Source organism: Oryza sativa, chromosome 5 (assembly GCF_034140825.1).
Source record: "Oryza sativa Japonica Group chromosome 5, ASM3414082v1".
NCBI classification, from domain to species: Eukaryota; Viridiplantae; Streptophyta; class Magnoliopsida; order Poales; family Poaceae; genus Oryza; species Oryza sativa.
Window position 1 is genome coordinate 20,766,303 of NC_089039.1, and position 21,832 is coordinate 20,788,134.

The window sequence follows — 21,832 nt, forward strand, 5'->3', positions numbered from 1 at the left end:
TTTGTAGTACTTTTATGTTTTCGCTACTCCCTCCATACTAAAATATAAACATTTTTAGTATAGTAACAAGTTAAATATTTTTAACTTTAACTATTGATAGGAAAAAAAAAGATCAATAAAAAAATTGATGCTACTCACTCCGTCCAAAAATATATGGGATTTTGAGTGGATATGACACATCCTAGTGTCCAGATTCATTGTACTAGGATGTGTCACATCCACCTAAAATCCATTATATTATGGAATAGAGAGAGTACTAAATTTATCATTAAACAAACTATCATAATATACAACTCTTTTATTTAAAATATCATATTTTTATATAAATATTATTGGTTAAAGTAATATTTTAAAACCACGTGAGGATTAAATAATACTTATATTTTGGGACGGAGTATTACTTTGAATCCCTTTTCCTTCCATCCCGTTTTCATCGTGCACAGGAGGACGTGCACATGAAGAAGCACATTCCTCCGCTTCCTCATTTCCTCCCACCGAAAAAAAGCTAGGGTTTGGAGCTGTGCGCCGCTGCTCGTCGCCGCCCCCATCCTCCGTCGCGGGGCGTCGGCACCGGCTCCCTCCTTTCCGTCGGCTGGCCGCCAAGAAAATCTAGGGTTTGGGCTGTGCGAGGCAGCGCCGGGGAAGCAGGGAAGCGGCGAGGCGGCAGGCAGGCAGGCAGGGGCAAGGCCAGATCCGCCGCGCGCAGCGGCCTCGTCGGGCCGGTGGCAACGAGGGCTCGTTGGCTCGTCAGATCCAGTGCCCCTTTTCTCCCTCCCTCCCCCTCCTCGATTTGGTTTGCGGGGGGTGCTCGCCAAAAGCTTCGGGGTACGCATTGCAGAATTTTGTTAGTAATGCGCTGTATGTGTTGATTGATTGCGCTTTTTTTTTTTGCATTACATTTGAATTTGACCGTATTGTTCCCTGGTAGCTATATTTATGGACTTTATTGTTTTGAGTATTATTGTAGCTAGCAAGTCACTTTCATCCATGTAGTTTGAGATGGACAAGCGGCTCGCTAAAAGGCGAAAGCTGATGTTTTTTTCTTTTGGGCCATTGCTTTCTTCGCTGCTGCTATTGTGACTTTGTATGCCAGGTCTAGATTAATGAAAAGAAGACAGGAAATATTTGACTGCCTAAATACTAGAATTTATTACAAGAATGATTCAACCTGCCAAAAAAAATGTTAGAGCTCCTTTACTTCCATTTGTGTGAAGTTTTGAGGGGATGTGAATCATGTGACTTGCTTTGTGATACCATACATGTAGCCACTGTTTGTTTGAGGGGTAGGTTGATTTTTGTAATTGCTAGATTTTACAAAACTGCAATTATTTGGTCAAAACTATCACTTTGCTGCAACTTAACTAGGTATTTCACAAAACTTTAACTAGTTGCAACATTCTGATAAATCATGTACTGTTGTTACCGTTCTCTGAAATGCTTAGTTAAAGTTGCAGCAAACTGAAATTTACTCAACGTTATTTGAACAACTAGTATTGTATTGGAGCCATTGATGGTACACATATATGGGCAACTGTTAGGAAGTCTATGGAGGCTTCTTTTCATGATAGGAAAGAACATGAGAACACTCTCTCTCACTTTTGGTACAGCACAACATAAGCATTGTAAATACCCAATGAAAATGTTATGGAATTTAGAACCAGACATTAAAGAAAGGAATGAGACTGAGGCTCTGTTCGTTCCCTAGGGTTCCCAACTCCCCACCCTTGTTTTCCGCGCGCACGCTTTTCAAACTACTAAACGGTGTGTTTTTTGCCAAAAGTTGCTTAAAAAAATCATATTAATCCATTTTTGAAAAAAATAGCTAATACTTAATTAATCACGTGTTAATGCGAACATCGTTTTACGTGCCGGGGAGGAACCCCTCCTCCCGAACAGAGCCTGACTACTGAAGCCACATCTCAACAAGAACTGGATACAGAATGGTAGATTTGCCACCTATCTCCTGTCTTCGTGATAACTTAACGCATAGCGGAGCGGGGATAGGGGCCTGCCTCGGTGTCGGTGGGAAGGCTCACACTCAGCCCTGTGAATTGATTTTGGACGTCCTTTTTGAAATATGAGGGCGGATTTTGGATTTTTCATGGAGGCAGTTTCTGAAGTTCCCTTTGATTCTTTTTTCCTAGGAAAAAAGGTTCGTTCAGTCTGAACCAGGGGCATGTTCTTGAATGAGAGGCTGAAAGACCTGTTAATGTGTCATTTAGTCTCAGCTGGGCCTGTTATCAGGAGTAAATCACCCACTGAGTCCAAATGTTTAGAGTATTGTATGCTCATCATGATGCTGTAATTTAACTGTTATCTGCCTGTTCTGTGTAATGTTTCATCTTCCATTTTCATATTCCTGTAACCATTGAACCAATTCAATGGAATAAGTCTCTGTTAACATTGATTCAGGTTTTAGAAATGCATTCACTGGTAATTTCAAGCTGGTTCGAAATTCTTGAACTTTAACACTAGTTCATATGTTTGGAGCATGTAGCCATGGTCAGCAACTGCAGGAAATTCTTGAACTTGAACTAGTGCAGTGCAAACAAGACAGTCTCTAGTAAATCACCTATATCATACATGCATATAACTTACACATATTTCCATATTATCATCTTTTGTAATAGATGCAATAGTTCTGTTCACCTTTTTCTGACAAGTAATTCTCTCAAAACTATCATGATCGTTCCATACAGAAGAATTTCCTTTAGTTTGTCCAATGAATGAATGGAGAAAGGGCTGTGCTCAATTTACTCATAGTTCTGTTTTGACACAGATTGGAGTATGATTTTGAGGATCTGAATAAAAGAAGTCAGTAAAATCATTTGTCTCTCACGATGGAGAAGATACAATCTGATTGCCCTTATCCTGGATGTTTCTTCTGTGTTATGAAAGAGGCAAACCCTAGTAAACGAAGAGCAAGTGTACTGAAGTTCTTTAGGGAACTTCCTTCTCAAGATGATGATGGTCAAGTTCTCCCTATTAGTGGTCTTTGGAATACTGCGATGGCACATCCAAATGACCCTGAATTCATCAACTTGGGGATATTTGAATGCATGTCAGCTCTTATATGGAAGGGACTGAAAAACAGGCGTTGGCTTTCTCATGATCAGAATATTTACATCCCATATTATGCAGCACATATAATTGGATCCTACACAATGAATATGGAGGAGTTTGCGGAACGTGCTGTTCGTGCTGGTGTAATACCTCCATTGGTTGAACTCTTACGAGGCAGGCTAACTTGGGTAGAGCAAAGGGTTGCTGTTAGAGCTTTGGGGCATTTGGCTACATATCCCAGTACATTTCCTGCAGTTGCTGACCATGGAGAAGTACTTGAACTTGCTATTCAACTTGCTTCAAGTTCTCTAGAGATTGTGTATTCTCATTTTTACCAGTTTGTGGACCGAAGGATTGGCTACCACTGTGACCTTCTCACACGAGGCATGGGTGGTGTGGAAATGGAATCTCGCAAAGCTGAGGAATGGGCAAGCCAACTTCAGTGCTGGTCTTTGCAACTCATTAACTGCTTCGCATTTAAGTCTGAATTTCTCCATGATATTTGCAAGGCTGATTTTCTAGTCAAGTTACCTGGAATGTGGGGTGGACTCGTAAATGAGAACTCACCTGCTGGTGTTGGTTTGCTAAGAACTATCTGCCAGAGCAAGCTTGGCCGAGGCCATGTTGCTAATATTCCTAGTGTTGTTGAAGCTCTCTGCAACATTGCCCGTTCTTCAGATGACTGGCAATACATGGCTGTTGATTGTTTACTTTGGTTGGTGCAGGATTCAAATACATGTCATAAGGTAGGACATTCTTAAATACATCACATGCATCACTTAAAGGGACTCTACAGCACGACCAATTTTTTTTTTTGTCTTGTCTTAATAACTTGGGGTCTACTCAGTTAATTTTTTCCAGATTATAGCTATTTTTTAATTAGGGTTGCTTAAGATCTACGCCAGTAAAAAATGCAAAAACTATATGGAACATATACTCTGATGTTAAATTTTAGTTTCTGTCAATGGACTAATGGAGGCACACACACTGTGTTTTAACTGGAATAGTTATGTTGATTGATTAGCATTTTAGAAGGTTGTTTTGATGAGGTCTACGTGGTCACTTGTTTTTCTTTCTTAAAGTGGTCTTTATGTGTTCAATTGTTGGCAACAGCAAATTTATATTTTGGCTGCTAATTTAGTATGAATGCAAGCATTACAGATCTGTTAATATCTGTTTTAATGCATGTAGTCATGTTTTTGTTTCCCTTGGTACAGGTAATAGATAGAGTTGCCTCAACACTGATAGATTTAGCAAATATCTCAATGCTCGGTGATTATAAAAAACTTGGTGACACCATTGTCACAGTGCTCCAAGAATGTATGCAACAATATGCAAATTCACGGAATTCAATTAGTACTCACACCAAAGAACAAATTGATGAACTCTTGAGTTCCAAGCAGAGTTTTAAATTGGAGAAGAATATGCCAAAGGAGGATCTTCATATAAAACAAGCAGCAGCATTGGTTGTTAAGTTGGAAGGCAATTCACTTTTCTCTTCAGGGAACATAGCAGGAGCTGCAGCAAAGTACTCTGAAGCACTTGCGCTGTGTCCAATGAAGTCTAAGAAAGAAAGAGTGGTGCTTTATAGTAATCGAGCTCAGTGTTATCTACTCCTGCAGCAGCCATTGGCTGCCATAAGTGATGCTACCCGTGCATTGTGCCTTCATAGTCCTTTGAATCGCCACGCAAAAAGCTTGTGGAGAAGGGCTCAAGCATACGATATGCTTGGTTTAGCGAAAGAGAGCCTGTTGGATGCAATTCTCTTTATAAATGAATGCTCTCAGTCGAATGATCCTGACCTGTCATTAAAGCAAAATAAAGTTCCTGATTATGCTGAGCGTTTGGTGAAGAAGCAGATGCGCACAGCTTGGTTATTCAGGGAAGCAGCTTTGAAACATGGGGGAATCCATTGCGAGGGAGAAGCTAGTGATGCTTTTGGTCAAGAGGCAGATGACTCTGAGTGGGAAACAGCCAGTGAAAGTGATGCTGAGAATGATGCAACAGGAGAGGCAGATGATGAAACTGAATGGAAGAACGATAACCAAGTATGAGAAAAGCTGAGAACCAGGTACATTATGTCTCCTGCTAGTTAATTTCTTTGCAGGAAGAAACATGAAGATTCCTGGAAGTGATTTTGATGCTTGTACTTCAAAGTCTTGCTTAGAATGAGTTAATATGTTTTTTCACATATAGTATTCCTTGACAATTCAGGAGATTACTGTTTTGCTATGTGTAAATCAGTTGTCACTGAGACCCCTCCGGTTCCATTAATTTTCAGGTTTCCTTGCCATTCAGGACGATTGTTGGTGTTGCTTATGTTAGTAGAAACAATGGAACCACCTGCTTGTCTTCTGTACGAGTAAACTGAAACAAAGTTGTGAACTGGACGGAGCCAGCTTACAGAAAGCCTTGCAAGAATGGCTTTCAAAAGTGACAAATCTGGTGCCACTGTATTTATCCTATTGAGAACGAGGCTGAATTTTTCAATGCCATTTATCATCTCATCACCATGTTGGATTTGTCAGGGTTGTGCTTGTGATTCGTTCGATGTGTTCTATTCGGGGAGTAGTTTCATGTTTGGTGTTGTAAAATGTGTTTCCACCGATTTTTCAGCTTTTGAATGGACAAAACTGTGCCTTCTTTTTTTCCTCCTTTCTTGATGTGTGAAGTTTTGCCAAGAGGCAAACTCTGGCACTGTTTTCTATATTCTGCAGTATTGAATGTACATTTTCTTCAGGGTGGATGCTGTGTTTTCTTATTGTAAAACTCTATATTGGTTGAGGATTAACTGGTTTCTAGTTTATGTGTCCGTAGGTTGAGTTTACTATGTGCTCAGTGGTTGTCTGCCTTTGTCTGGGTGCTCAGATAGCGACCTGAAATGTAAGGCTTGAGAACTTGAGTGTGGTGCTCAAACCATATGTAAATATTGTTCTGCCTATTCTTAATGTTCATTTAGTACGCCGTTATGCATATAATGATGCAACAACCCAGGGTTTTATCTATAGTTTTACTCATGCTTGGGTCCCATTAACTGAGAGCAGTATTAATTAAGTTACGATGTTGGCCAAGTCCTATTAAAATATTGCGAAGTGAGCATAGCTCAACTGGTTAGGTTCCTTGTGGTGGAACTAGCCTATCCGGGTTTAAATCCTAAATTTGACACGGGTGTTCGTATTTACGGCTAATTATTCTTTCAGTAGTAGGCAACGTACCCGTCGACAGCGAGGCGCCTGTGGTGACTTCGTCAATCTCAAGATATGCTGGCCCAGTCTTCCGGAGGTGCTCATAGGGGTAGAAATCCTAGATTTAACACGGGTGCTCACATTTACGGCTAATTATTCTTTCAATGGTAGGCGATGTACCCGTCGACAGCGAGGCGCCTGTGGTGACTTCGTCAATGTCAAGATATGCCGGCCCAATCTTCCGGAGGTGCTCATCTAGATTTGACACCGGCAATCTTCCGGAGGTGCTCATCTAGATTTGACACGGGTGCTCACATTTACGGCTAATTATTCTTTCAGTGGTAGGCGATGTACCCGTCGACAGCGAGGCGCCTGTGGTGACTTCGTCAATCTCAAGATATGCCGGCCCAATCTTCCGGAAGTGCTCATAGGGGTAGGATGTGTGTGTATGCGTTCATAGGGGTAAGTGTGCTCACGTTGTGAGCGCCTGCATTTGTACTGTGTTTCTAAAAAAAAGTCCTATTAAAATATTAAATTGTTGTTTTTCTTTGGATTTCTTGGTTTATTAATTGACTGTTCATCGCTCGGCTATGATGTGCACATGTATTTTTACTAGTTCAAAGTAAACCTTGCCATGAACTATAGCATAGATTAGTCGTCACTCGAGCCCAAGAAGTCACAATAGGAATTATAACGCTTTATTCACAAATTATACACTGTAATTCAGGGTTTACGATTCAGAGATGGCCTTCCGTTTTCGGCTCTGGCGGAATGATGGTTTTCACAAAATTCGGTAAAAAATCGGTAGATTCTGAATAAATTTCATAAACTAAAATTTGAATACAAATTTCTTGAGTTTACCGATAAGCTTGTGAAAACTGGTCGACTTTAGCGAAATTCCGAACGAAATCATCAAAATTTCGATCAGTAACTAACTAGGAAAAGGATAAATTGAAATTGTTTTACTTTTTTTAATTCGTTATTCTTTTCTTTCCTACCGTAAATTTTAGTAATGCATTAATTTTTTTTGAAAATTTATATCCCAATTATCATATCCATGGTGATAATTATCGATCGTTACCGTAAGTATTGCAGTCTTGGTCACTGTTGTAACTGTAGTAACGTCCATAGTCGTCATTGCTGCCGGTGTTAATTGTCATAAGATCCACGGTGATGGCCGACTGGCCGTTGCCAGCGTTGCCGGCTGAAGATCCATGGCGGTTATCAGCTGAAGATCCATGTCGTCGGTGATGGTCGTTGCGTGTGTTGTCACATGATCCGTACACCCCAGATGGTTCTTGCAGGTGTCGTCGTCATCGTCGCAGCCATCTTGCGGCTGCGGCCGCGGGACGACGTCCTTTGGTCGCCATGGCCACCTCCAGCATGACGGAGCCGAAATCCAAAGGCAGCGCCGCCGCAGGCGACCAGTGACGGCTTCACCTTCGCCACATTCGCTGAAATGGAACTTTTTTTCTTCACGTCGGTAACGATCGACCGTTCGAAAGAAAAATGCTACAGGACGGTATCTTATTGGAACGGAACGATATCTTCGAGAAATCACATGATACCTGGTTGGTAGGTATCAGCTATGACGTATAATCCTGTTTGAACGGGATACCGTGCTGTAACAATTCCCGTTCGAAAAACATCACCATTATCGGCTTCTGCTCCGGCTTTGGTTTCTCTGTTTTGTTGTTGGCGCCGACGCCCAGGCACAGGCAGCACCGTTTTGCCGGAGTGCACGTGCACAGCGCGTGGCTGGTGCGCGGAGTGACCCGGCCCAGAATAATTCGATCCAAAGGTCGCGTTATTCTGGGCCAAATTCCTATCGGGATCTCGGCCCAATATGAACCTGCAGGCCGGCCCAATTGTGCGGCCTTGTCGTTCGCCACCGTTTCGATCTCTTTATTCTCCGTCCTCTCTGAACTCTGAATTATTCATCGGGAGGATACGCTGGCGGATGCTGGTGCAGTCGTTCTATCATGTGGCTGGACACCTGTGAGGCTGTGCTAATTTGCTCCAATATTTGAAAAGGTCGCGTCATGGCAACTGCTTATATTTCGTGTTGATTTTATCCGGTTTAATTTATTAAAAAACCACACAAGTTTTGTCTAATACTCCACATAATTGTGTGTTGTTGTGACCGCTGTCACGTATGTATACCTACCAACCGGATCCATGCACAGTAGGCACCAAACACGAATAATCAATGCAAAGGCAGGCAATGCACGCGAGATAAACAGATACGGAATCACCAAGAGAGTTTGCCCGGTACTCCCTAAGTCATTTTAGCATTATACACATTCATATAGATGTTAATGAATATAGATATAGACAAATATCTAGATTTATTAACATCTATATAAATATAGACAATACTAAAATAATTTATATTATGAAACGGAGGAAGTAATCAATACATAGAGCTGTCAGAGACGCTCGTGCTTAACTACTTACATCTTCGATATATACTAATCATTCACTCGCCATAAGATCAATTTGCAGCTGAAACGACTTGCACAAATGTCACCTGCTCATCGATCAGGCTGCCGTCACGATCGCCTGTCCGAACAACCACAGCGTATTACGTGGCAACTAATTAAAATAAGTAGTTAATCACCTTGCAAATAAGCTAATAATTATTGAGCTGAATATGCATCCATCCAGGCATCTTATTAACTAAACAAAGCCATCGCTACTTAATTAAGTAACCTGCAAATCATCATCCAAGATTACATGGCCAACATACGTGGAGGTACGATCTGGCGCATGCATAAATTATCATCGTTCTGTACGGAAAATTCGACAGATCGATCTCAAGCAGATGCCGTTATATATGAATAGGAATGAGCAATCGATATTATTGTTTTTGTGTCGCAATCACATCTCAAATGGACTCGTATTATTTTACTATATCTTTTTTTTTGTTCGTTTCGCTTGCTGAAACTGAACTTTTCTCTGATCGATCTCTTCCTCTCCTTTTTGCCTGATGCTGATGCAGCCATCGAAGCTCACGCGGAGAAACAAAACGCCTTGTTCTTTTTTTTTCTTTTTCAAATTATGAAAGTATAATATAATATATATTTTTATCAGTATCTCAACTAATAACTACTCCCTCCATATTTTAATATATGACGCCGTTGACTTTTTGACAAACGTTTGACCTTTCGTCTTATTAAAAAAAATGTAATTATAATTTATTTTATTGTGACTTGATTTATTATCAAATGTTCTTTAAGCATGATATAAGTATTTTTATATTTGCATAAAATTTTTAAATAAGATGAATGGTCAAACGTTGATTATAAAGTCAACGGCATCATACATTAAAAGAAGAAGGGAGTAATAAATAGCACACGGCTAACTTTGGATTAATTGGACCGATCCTTTTGCTACCAACAGCGAACCGCATTCCGCATTTCCGCTGCTGCTTGATGGTGAACGCCAACTTTTTTTTTCCTCCATTAGTAACACGTACAAACGTTTGTAACTAGCCAATCACATATAATTAAAGATAAGGTAAAAAGTTAAAGTAAAGTAAATTATTGGATCCGATGATTACGTACGTGGAGCGTAAGTAGTATACTAACGTGTTTCGCACGATAAGAAGAAGATGGGATGGTAGGAGGACGATTTCGCTTTAAAGATAGATGGCGAAGAGATATTTCTAAATTCCAACGTGAATATAATGTACATATATACGTGCAACCTGCTTTAACTTAAGTCCACAATAAAACCTTCTTTTCTGGATTACTTCTAGTCAAATATGCGGTTACGCACGCCTAACCGGCTTGGCCAAGGACGACTAGACATGCATGAATGCGTGGATCACTTATCAGCTCGTTCCTATCAATCCTGAAAGCTAGCTAAGGAGAATCAGAAGACGAGAAGATATACATGCATCGCTATCTACTACTGCACATGATGTGTACGTGACACTCACTATACCAGTCTCGACTCTCGTCGACGTGGCAGAGATGCAGCCAAATTAAGTCGATGATCTGATCAACCTGCAGCCAGCCTCTGAATTTGTATTGTGCTTTCGGGCACGGTCGGTTACGCGTACGCTTCGAGCACCTAACTAAGCATCCGTATGTGTCGCTGTCCGAGTACGTACGCTAGCTCTACGTACTCCAATGGCGATCAGCAAGTGCAAAAGTACGTACACCTCATCCCAGTACGTGTTTTGTACAAACACTAGCTAATCTGTTATGGCTAGCTTGGAATTAATTGATAACAAACGATTACACGGATCACACAAGAGATGCAGAGTCAATTGATGATGATTTTGTTCAAAGCCTGCAGTGCCAGTGTGCCACTTTGATTAATTGCTTGCAGCGAAGAGTCAAAGTGCTGTTGATTAATGATTAGAGAGTTGCAGATAATGACTGGATTAATTAAGCAATATCTGCCTCGCAAAAAAAAAAAAGCAATATCTGAACTAATTAATTCTGAAAGGCACAGGGGTCCGAACAGTACTTGATAAGCTTAATTCTGCCTGCAGGCTCGTGCGCACTTTTAATTATTTCTGTGAGAGGCTACGAAATTAATTAAAGTGGAGTAAGCTTTGACTCGTTGGATTGGACTGTAACTAACCTTGCTGATTATAGTTGATGTACTGTGCATATCTTCACGGTTGTGTTTCGGTGGTGCGGCCGGTTAATATAATTATTAGCTGGTCCTGATCATCTCCTGGAATCTGGAATTTCTTTTTCCCTTTGTGTGGGCAGTTTCTTCATCGGCATCACGTTCATCTTCCATGTAGAACGTGATAATTATAAGGATAAACATGGCGCGCGGTGCGGCAATTTCATGTGTATGGTGGTGAATCATGTATGACTGGTGCATATTAATTTGGAGTCACTATTAAGTGCTACTAATATCATGCATTGAGATAATTCAAAATAAAATATCTATTCTATAATGTTAGGATCGGATTTGCCGTAAGGTGACATGGTGTTAATTAGTTCTGGCTGACACTGATAGGCCGTTTCCTACCCACTAATCCCTACCTAGCTCCTTGCGGGAAGGGAAAAAAAAAGAACACCGGCATAATAAAAATGCGTTATTTAGCTCCTAGTTATTTTTAAGTGGAACAGTGCTGATTTTTATTTAGCCGACATAATAAAAATGCGTTATTTAGTGTCATTTTTTAATTAAGCAGTACAAAATTCGAGCCAAATCAAGGTGAGGACTACAAATCCTCTTTCTAACGTTGTCCCCCCTTTCTTCCTCTCCCACTGACCAACTCTCTCCATTCTCCCCTCACCACCCAAGCCGCCCAGCGGGTGGTGGCTAGTCGCCCCTCCCTGACATGGCGGCCACCGGTACGTTGGTAACTATCTCTCCCTATCCCTGGCACATCTGCCACCGGATCTGTCCGCTAGAGCACAACGACCACCTGATCCGTCAGCCTAGAGCTCGACCTAGCTGATCCTCTGATCAAACCGAGCTTGGGGGTTGGATCTGGACCTCATACCTCCTCCTTCACCGCACTGGAGAGGAGAGGGAGGGGCTAGTGGGAGGAGGTGCCCTCAAATTCGATGACGGCCACATTTCAGTCTTCTTCTCCTTTCTTACTCTATTGATCTGCTACAAAACTAACTAATCGGCGGCGTCCTGGTGGATAACGACAGTGGCGCCTTTTCCTCCTGATCCAGCGACGAGGAGGTGTGCATGCTTGTAGCTCATGATTTGTTAATGTGAGTTTGGGGTAAATTTCAAGATGTTCGTAATATGTGGTTGTTCTAATTGATAATGTGGTTGTTCTTGCTCTGTGGATGTGATTTGGTTGTTTCTTTGTAGATCATCTTGATCATTCGGTGGTAAAAATTCAAGAACGTTGGGCTGCTCAAAGCAGATGGTCAAATCAAGCCGATTCATCGAGCAATTTCATGTTTTATCCTGGAGAAAACCTAGTGTTGGTTCTTAGTAAATTATGAGTGCCACCGAAGCTCACTAGTAACACTAAAGTTGTGCCGCCAAAAAATCAGGGATTAATGCCGTTTAGAAAGCGGCACAACTTACCTTATCTGTGGTAGTGTCTTGCTTTATTTATATCTTTACTCTTTTATATGGTTAACATAACTTAAGTTGACATGTAAATCTCAACACATGTTGAGTGATTACTATAGCAAAACATATTAACAGTAGCATATTGCCTTTATTAATGTCCTTTACTATTATACGTAGGGTGACATGTATTGAGTTGAGTTAAGTTGACCTACAAAATTTCATCCCTTGTTTAGGAAACTATTGAATAATAAATGTTGCGACAATTTATTGTAAGTGGGTTTTTATCTTTTTGTTTAAGCCATAATCTGAATCATATATATGTGGTGACTTTATCATATTTTTGCACCCCACATGGTTGAGAATTTAGAGATCTGTTTAAGAATTAATATCTAGTTATTGTGATTAGACTCCCGACCACAATTTTTTTCTCAAAAAATTGACAGCGCACACAGTTCATAACAAGCTTTTTTCTAGTTTTGCCCCCCAAGAGCATCCCTAGCATGTAAATCGTCTGAGAGGCAAATGTGGGGTCCACAAGTAGTATCAAACAGTATGGTTCAGTTAGATAATTTACTTATGGATCAAGTAGGATCCACATAGTAAAAGAAAAAAAAATAGAAATATCTCTTCTGGTGTCATGACCTTAGGTCACGGACAAGTTTGGAGATAAATGGGAAAGTTCATTTTCCCGCCTATCCTGAAAAATGAGCCCGAACAAAATGCACAACTTTTATGGTGAATATTTTTCTATTGAATTATGTCTTGTCTTGCTACAGATTTTTGGCCGGTTTATATAGTCCAAAGCCGTATAGGTGAGGTTACAACTTTGCCCCTATGGGCCCTTGTGAGTTTACAATTATGCCCTTGCCATGTCAGCAACTCTAGGGGTGTTTTGGTACATTTAGGAGATCATTACGGTCTTTTGGCACCAGCTGGCCTGAGTGGTCCCCATGGAATCTTCTCCTGGCATCTTTATTGCTCGAATAGTGTTTTCCATTTTGGGTCGTCTTTTCCATCTTGAATCATCTTTACCTTCTTGGGTACTCGACTACTCCTTTCCTCCTGATCAGCTCTTGATAGTTTATCTGTCAATAGTTAGAAATGCACCCAAAAGAGTCGATTTGCCTTAGTAGCATAAACTAACTCGAATGGTACTTTCCAACTCGAAAGGTATTTTACCACTCGAAAGGTATTTTACCATTTTACCACTCGAAAGGTATTTTTACCATTTGAACACTTAGAAAAACTCAAAGACCTCCTCTTTGGCGTTTAGGCTGAATAGAGAGGATGGTGGTGGCTCCCTGCTACAACATCATCTGGTATTGCTTGTCTCTAAGCTTTCATAGCTATTCTAGACACTTCTGGCAATATCTATCATTTTCCGTAGATTTTTCCTGGTATTGCAGTTTCTCTACCTTGGGAAGCATGCACAACTCATAGCTGCCAAATAAAGAGGAACAGAGGGAGTAATTGTTAAATGAAGTTTCGAGTGAATACAATTTTGGCACTATGTAGACATTCAACTTGCTGAAATGATAATATTAATCCAACACTACCAGTTTCTTCCATAAAAACATAAAAACACAATGCAATATCATATGAAAGAATGCGAGGGGGGTAGGGGGCACTTGAGCTACCAACCCAACATAAATTGAGTTGAAGTAGTGGTTTTTTGTTCTTCGGTTTAGTGCTCGTTTTGTGTTGTTTGTTTTTTAGAAGTTTGTTTTTTTGCTTTAAACAAAAAAAAAAGACTAATCGAACAAAGCTTAGAGGATAGAACATCTAGGGTGGTCCAACTAGAAGGCCTAAGGCTTAGTTGTACGTATATACTACGCCCTATACGTCTATTCTTAACCCTAGCTATCGTATCTTTGCCATAGCACGAGTGGTAAAAAAGCAGCTCACAAGCTTAGCATTTGTACCAAGCTCGATTCATCGGTGAGTCTGCAAGCTATCTTATAGGCCGAGCACTATTTGCTAGTGGTGAGAGGCCATATATATGCATCAACTTCATGATTTCAATATCACCACAAGCAACTCCATGAGGCCAATTAAGATCTAGCCAAAAAAAAAATAGTTTTGTGTTTTTCTTGATTGGATTAGTTGTTTGGATTTGATCATCTTCAATATATCTTGCTATATATTGTTTTATTGATTGCTTTTCCATTTTCTTGATTTGATTTCCCTGAATGTAATTCTTAGTGTCATTTGTATAGTTTTCATGATTACATTCTTTCTATTGATTTTGTTTCTATTTTGTTGCCCTTTTATTTTTCTTTCACAACCACATCATGTACAAAGAATATAAGTGGTAATGCACGATTTGAAGAAAGCATGAAAACACCGACGACAACATTGAGGGCTTTGTCAATTTGGCATAATTTTAACTCATAGAAATAAGAAAAACATAGAGAAATAGGAATGCATACACACTTCAATATATTTCAAGGAGGTTTGACGGGATGAAAATATTTCTATGTACGAAATGAGATGTTCAAAAAAAAAAAAGGAGAGCACAAGATAAACCGACGATCGACAGCCCCTTCGAAGTACTTTCTCCGTTTCACAATGTAAGTCATTTTAATATTTCTCACATTCATATTGATGTTAATGAATCTAGATAGATATATGTCTAGATTCATTAACATCAATATAAATATAAAAAATGTTAGAATGACTTATATTGGGAAACGGAGAGAGTACACGGTAGGGCGGCTCGATTCTTGACCGATCACTAGGTCCTTCCTCTTCGATGTGTGTGTGGATAGATGGCATGATGGGAGGAGTACCTAGACAGATTTTGTACCACATGCCTTGTATAGGCCTCCACTGGTATTTTGTGGTAGGTTCATTTCATATGCTCCGTACATTCTAGGGGACCCTGTGCCTTTCCTCTTTCGCCTCCGTCCGCCACGTGTCCTCATCTCGACGGTCGCACGTTCCCACCCTGGCCCCACCCCACACCCCCGAAATGGAACACCTGTCCACGTGAGCCGCCAATCCGCCGGGCCCCACCCGGCCGCCTCACCGCCCATCATGCATGGCCGCGCGAGTCCAAGCGCGCTGTCGTAAGCAGTGACAGAAGCCGTCGTCCCTCCACGCGTCGCGCTCCGACGGACGGTCGCCGTCGCGGCGCTATATATGCCGCGCGCGTCGCACGGCCGGCGCGTGGTTTCCATTTGCTCCTCGCCTAGCTAGCTTGTCTCTCTTCCCCGGAGGAGAAAAAGGAGGAGACGAGAGAGAATTAATTATCTCGGAGATGAGCGGCGGCGGCGAAGGGGCGGCGGCGGCGGAGAGGCAGGAGCTGCAGCTGCCGCCGGGGTTCAGGTTCCACCCGACGGACGAGGAGCTGGTGATGCACTACCTCTGCCGGCGGTGCGCCGGCCTCCCCATCGCCGTCCCCATCATCGCCGAGGTCGACCTCTACAAGTTCGATCCATGGCATCTCCCAAGTACGTCTCTTCCATCTCCCTCCTCCATCCATGCAAACTTATAGCTACTGTTCATCGATCGTCCATGACTCCATGCAGGAATGGCGCTGTACGGCGAGAAGGAGTGGTACTTCTTCTCCCCTCGGGACCGCAAGTACCCGAACGGGTCGCGGCCGAACCGCGCCGCCGGGTCCGGGTACTGGAAGGCCACCGGCGCCGACAAGCCGGTGGGCACGCCGAGGCCGGTGGCCATCAAGAAGGCGCTCGTCTTCTACGCCGGCAAGGCGCCCAAGGGCGACAAGACCAACTGGATCATGCACGAGTACCGCCTCGCCGACGTCGACCGCTCCGCCCGCAAGAAGAACACCCTCCGGGTACATATATACGCCATTAATTAATTACCTCGAATTTGCTCTTAATTCATCAAATTCAAATTCAGACGAATTCTACTCTCAGTTAATCAAGTTTAGACAAGAAGTTCTAGCTGATTGGTTATCGGCACGATCGATATCATATGATTTTGATGTGGATTAACCACACAAAATTCGATCGAGATGCTAATTACTGATAAGATAAGTACGGACTTTTGGAAGGACAAATGATTCCTCTTGCTAGGTTAGCTTAGGTTAGCATCTGTGTGCCGCTTTCTTGCAAGTGTGAACGCGGTGGATGCCGGCGCGGGTCACCACCTCCACGCGCGCAAATAATTTACTTTCTCTGTTTCACGATGTAAGTTATTCTAATATTTTTCAAATTCATATTGATGTTCTATCTATATTCATTAAACATTAATATGAATGCGGAAATATTTATCTAGATTTATTAACATCAATATTAATATGAGAAATGATAGAATAACTTACATCGTGAAAGAGAGAGTATTGTATAAACGCTAAGCTTTAAATTGCGGGCGACGATAGCGACGGATGCGAGGAGATATGCACGCCCACCAATAATGCGCTTCGGAGGAATTTCGATTATTGTTCATAATTATTGCTGATACTGTTTGTTTTACATTAATTGGGCGGATTTCATCATATATTTATTGTTGTGATCACGAAATGATATGGTCTTGATGAAATTTGATTTGATTTTTGGTGGTTTGTGTTATTGCAGCTAGATGATTGGGTCCTGTGCCGAATCTACAACAAGAAAGGCGGCGTGGAGAAGCCGAGCGGCGGCGGCGGCGGCGAACGTTCGAATATGATGAGCCACGGGGAGACCGCGTCGGCGGGCTCGCCGCCGGAGCAGAAGCCGGCCGTGCTGCCGCCGCCGCCACCGCCGTACGCGGCGGCGGCGCCGTTCTCGGAGCTGGCGGCGTTCTACGACGTGCGGCCGTCGGACTCGGTGCCGCGGGCGCACGGCGCGGACTCGAGCTGCTCGGAGCACGTGCTGACGACGTCGGCGTCGTCCGGCGGCGTCGTCGAGCGGCCGGAGGTGCAGAGCCAGCCCAAGATCGCCGAGTGGGAGCGCACGTTCGCCGGCGCCGCCGCCCCGGCTGGCGCCGTCAGCACGGCCGGACCGATTCTGGGCCAGCTCGACCCCGCCGCCGCCGTCGCCGGCGGCGGCGACCCGCTCCTCCAGGACATCCTCATGTACTGGGGCAAGCCGTTCTGACGGCTCGGCTCGGCTCGGCGGCTTGAGCCGGGAGGGATGAATGATCTGATATTCTATCGGGGTGGCTCGGGCGAGCCGCTGGAATCGATCGGTGGCCGTTGGATGGCGGCCGAGTTATTGGTAGCCGTCAGATGGGAGATGGAATGGCATTAGTTAGTTACTAGTATCCGTATGGACGGCGGCGATGAAACAGGGGAGCCCCGAGATGCGTGTAGGAAGGAGATGCATGGTACTGTACTCGAGAATTATAAGCCGTGTGTATATGCGAAATTGGTTGGCTAGATCGATCTGGGCGTATTTCTCTCTCGAGGCTCTTGCTATGTTTTTCATCTTTTTTAAAGAAGACTGGACACTTTGTCGCATGCAACAAAGCATGCTGCATTTTTACAAGGTGTCGGCAATCATATAATTATGCACTTGTATCAGCATTCAACATTTAAGCAAAGTGATTTTTTTAAGAAAATCTTTTAAAGGAGTAAATTCATAGTTTAAGAAGAGAATACGAAAATATGATAATTAAGAACTTTCAGGATTGGGTATGGATTTAAACCATAGCACTTGATTTCAAAAAATCTGTATAGATTTTTCGATTAAAATCGAGCGGATTTCCTTAAAATGATATTCTTTAGCTCTTTTTTTTAAAAAAAATACGGGGGAGAGATTCCTCACCTGAATTATATTGAGAGAAAAAAAAAGGTTACATCACAAAGAGATTACATGATTAGGGAGAACGAATAGAGGAAGAGAGAAGATTTTTCCAATCGGTAACTACCGATCTATCTTACCGACAAAGACGCTTAGCCCACAGAGTAGCATCTTCAATACATTTGACAACTAACTTAGTCCGGGAATTGGGAAGACCCCGGAATACAACATATTATGTCTATGATTCCAAAGCCTCCAAAAACAAAGCAGGAAAAAAATTCTGAAATGCTTGGCAGGTAGATGGCAGGGAACGGCGAGGTCAACGAGATCATGAACATCCGAAACAACATATATGCGTAAGGCTCGCCAGAAGTCTTGGAAAAATTGACAATGAAGTTAGAGATGACTCGCCGTCTCAACACCTCGGTTACAGACAATACACCCACCTGTTTAAACAATGTTCTTCTTATGTAAGTTAGCTTTGGTAGGAAGACGATCCTTAGCAAGAAGCCAAGCGAAGAATTGAATGCGGGGTGGGGGGGGGAGCTCGGTTGTCCCAAATGAAGTGCCAGTTCTTGCACAGGGGCAGGGTCTGTTGAGAGGATGAGTAGACGCTCTTAGTGCGAAGGATTCCAGGAGCATCACGTGGCGTTCGCAAATCAGTAGAGGCACTGAGGCAGACGTCTTGAAGCACCTCTCGCAATTGCAGCAACTGAGATTCAGCCATGGAGGATAACCTGGGAGCAAAATTGTCTTCTATTGGCCTTGAGAGGAACATTACAACTGTAGCCTCCCCATCCAGGGCATGAGAGAATAAGGTGGCAAAGTGATCTTTGAAAGAATTCGGACCACACCAGCAATCTTTCCAAAAGGAAGTGCGTGTGCCATCCCCTACCTGAACGCGCGTCAAACGCTGAAGAACCGGGAGGAGAGTGGCCAAGGATTCCCAGTGAGGACCGAGCTGATTATCACAAAAGAGGGAGGAGCCGGAGTGTTCTTGCCATATCCAGCGTCCCCAGGAGGAGTCGACCGAGTGAAGATGGTGAAGTCTTTTCACGAGCAAAGCACATTTTTGATCGTGCATATTTTTAATCCCTAGGCCACCCACATCCTTGGCAGTGCAGACTGTGTCCCAGACAACAAGGCAGCTGGAGGCACTACAGTAATCATTTTCAGACCAAAGGAACGCCCGCCGTTTTTTATCAAAAGCTTCAATTGTCCCCTTGAGGAGCAAGAGGGCCGACATTGTATAGATCGGGAGGCTATCCAAGATAACATTTCCAGTATTATATAAGATTTTTATGTATAAGTTTACCCTGGTAGGCTCAAAATATACATCCCCGAACCCCCTGCATTTTATCTTCTTCACTCTCTTGTTGTAGATTAAAAAAAGCAATACAATCCACTAAGATGTGATCAGAATAACATTTTTTCAATTTCTACTCTCTCGTTTTTCGTGTGCCTACTTCCTAAATTACTAAAGGTACATATTTTAAAATTTTTCTATAGGAATTTTTTTTTAAAAAATACTAATTCATTTTTATTTTTTTAGCTAATACTTAATTAATCGTGCGCTAATTCGCAGCTCTATTTTACGTGTCAGGGTAAAAGGTTCCAACCCTAACTACCGAACACATGCTAAGAATGAAACCTTAACTGACTACTTATACGTACAAACAACCAAACAATCGTATTACCAATAGTTAGCGCTCATTAAAATAAGGATAACATAGTACTAGCATGTATTGACATATCTTATGGTTAGCGCTCATTAAAATAAGGATAACATAGTACTAGCATGTATTGACATATCTTATATTTACCTTTTGTAATTATTATGCATAAAAAAATTAGCCAAATACATCAATACAAGCTTAAAGATGAATTTCTTGAAACATTGCGCTCCACTACTTGAGGGTTTTCGAAACGTAATGCTGGGATTTTGCCTTACGGTTCTCTCCAAAAACCTAGTTTATTTTTGTAAAATTTACTCTTTTATAACTTTTTTCTCAATTGCGAGACCTGAAATTTAAGCATTCCTATATTCTTTATCTATGTACGTTCACAGGTAGATATAAAGATCGGTTTTTCATCCATTTTATTGAAAAACATGTGTGCACACGTATTTGTTCATGTATGTAATAAAAAAGTAAAAAAGAAGGCATCGCTAGCCAAATGTACGTACAAGCCGTCGGTCGAACCTTTTATACATGTCCCAGTCGGCGTGTCAATTTGCGCACCGTTTCTTTTAGACCAAACTTCCACGACGTTGTTGATATATGGCCCAGAGCCCCAGACAGTGTTGCTGTAGTGTATCGACGACTTGGATGGTTCATGTCTATATATGGAAGTGTGGAACACACGGGAATCCAGTAACCCACACAACCCGATCGTGTACGTAGAGATTTCGAGCTGTTTTTCACGTGAAAAATCCCTCCGAGAATTAAGTCGATGCGCGCGCGACAGCGCGAGCGCCACGTACGTACGTGGACAGAGGCACACAGGGCCAACATGCCTTGCACGCGGCAGAATTCCACGATGCCCAGCCACACGTCCCGTCGCGCGTCGCATATGATCGCGTCGTGGAGCCGCGCGCATCTGCTGGAAAGCGAAGCGAAAAGGAAGGGGGGAAAAAGGGCAGCAGAGGAGAGAGATGCTGGCCATGGTGATGGCGGTGAGCCGCTGGTGAGTGGTGACTCCGGTGATGGAGTGAGTGGGTAACCGCTACCATTGTCAGCGGTCTGAACCAGGGCCGACTTCACGGTGTGGCCCAAAGAATTTCCAGCCCATAGCGTATACCACTATTGGGCCAAAGCATCTAACGAGAGTTGCAAGATTGGAAAAAGTACACTGAAGGTCCCTCAACTTGTCATCGAGTTACAAAATCATCCCCCAACCGCAAAATCAGATACCGGACGTCCCTCAACTAACAAAACCGTTCACTTTAGATCCTACGGTGGTTTTGACCCTGGTTTTATCCTACGTGACGGCTGAGGCAGTGTGGGACCCACGTGGGCCCCACATGTCAGCATTGCCACATCAACCTTCTCTCTTTTCCTCTCTTATCTCCCATCTCATTTCTCTCTCTCTGTTCTCTGCGAGAGTGAGTCTGCTGAGGCCAGCAATGCGAGGCGGGAGAGGAGGAGGGCGGCGCCTCGATGGCGCCCGCCAGCGGCGGCGGTGATGGGGAAGCATGGCGGCCACCCGCGGAGAGGAGGTCCACGCGGAGCGCGAGGTCCATGCTGTGTAGAGGAGGTCCATGCGGAGCGCGTCGGCGAGGAGGAGCACGATGTGCTCCCATTGAAACCGAAGGTGGCGCCGGCGGCACGGGGGGCATGAGCCTGGAGGGGAGCGCGTCGAGCTGGCACATCACCTTCTCGATGTCGAGGACGAGGCGCTCGGCGAGGGTGCGGCTGAACTCCTCCCGGATGACGAAGCGGAGCACCATCGCGTCGGGCGGCATGGTGTACGCCGGCACTATCCAGCCAAAGCGCCGCAGCATGTCGATCTCGAACTCGTCGTGCAGGCTCCTGTCCTTGAGCGAGAACGCCACCAGCGGTCGCCGCTCCGCCCCCGGCCGCCCGCACACCGCACCTTCCCCCGCCGCCACGTGGTCGGTCGCCGGCCGCCGGTCACCGACGCCCTCCTCCTCTCCCGCCTCGCAGACTCGCAGTTGGAGAGAACGGAGAGAGAGATATGAGGATGGGAGAGAAGAGAGGAAAAGAGAGAGAAGACTGATGTGGCAATGCTGACATGTGGGGCCCACGTGGGTCCCACGCTGACTCAGCCACCACGTAGGACAAAACCAGGGTCAAAACCACCGGAGGATCTAAAGTGAACAGTTTTGTTAGTTGAGGGATATCCGGTATCTGGTTT

At 43.4% G+C, this 21,832-nt stretch overlaps 2 protein-coding genes across 2 annotated transcripts; both read left to right on the forward strand.

Annotated features, from left to right (window-relative positions):
• Nucleotides 1–457: 457 nt before the first annotated feature.
• LOC4338831 (uncharacterized) lies at nt 458–5,875 on the forward strand. The gene is made up of 4 exons (XM_015784988.3): nt 458–825; nt 2,780–3,809; nt 4,281–5,134; nt 5,345–5,875. The coding sequence occupies exons 2-3, from the start codon at nt 2,841–2,843 to the stop codon at nt 5,115–5,117; spliced, it is 1,806 nt and encodes a 601-aa protein (XP_015640474.1). The 5' UTR covers nt 458–825; nt 2,780–2,840; the 3' UTR covers nt 5,118–5,134; nt 5,345–5,875.
• A 9,556-nt stretch (nt 5,876–15,431) lies between these two features.
• On the forward strand, nt 15,432–17,592 carry LOC4338832 (NAC domain-containing protein 48-like). Its single transcript, XM_015782002.3, has 3 exons — nt 15,432–15,715; nt 15,794–16,068; nt 16,811–17,592. The coding sequence occupies exons 1-3, from the start codon at nt 15,523–15,525 to the stop codon at nt 17,309–17,311; spliced, it is 969 nt and encodes a 322-aa protein (XP_015637488.1). The 5' UTR covers nt 15,432–15,522; the 3' UTR covers nt 17,312–17,592.
• Nucleotides 17,593–21,832: the final 4,240 nt, after the last annotated feature.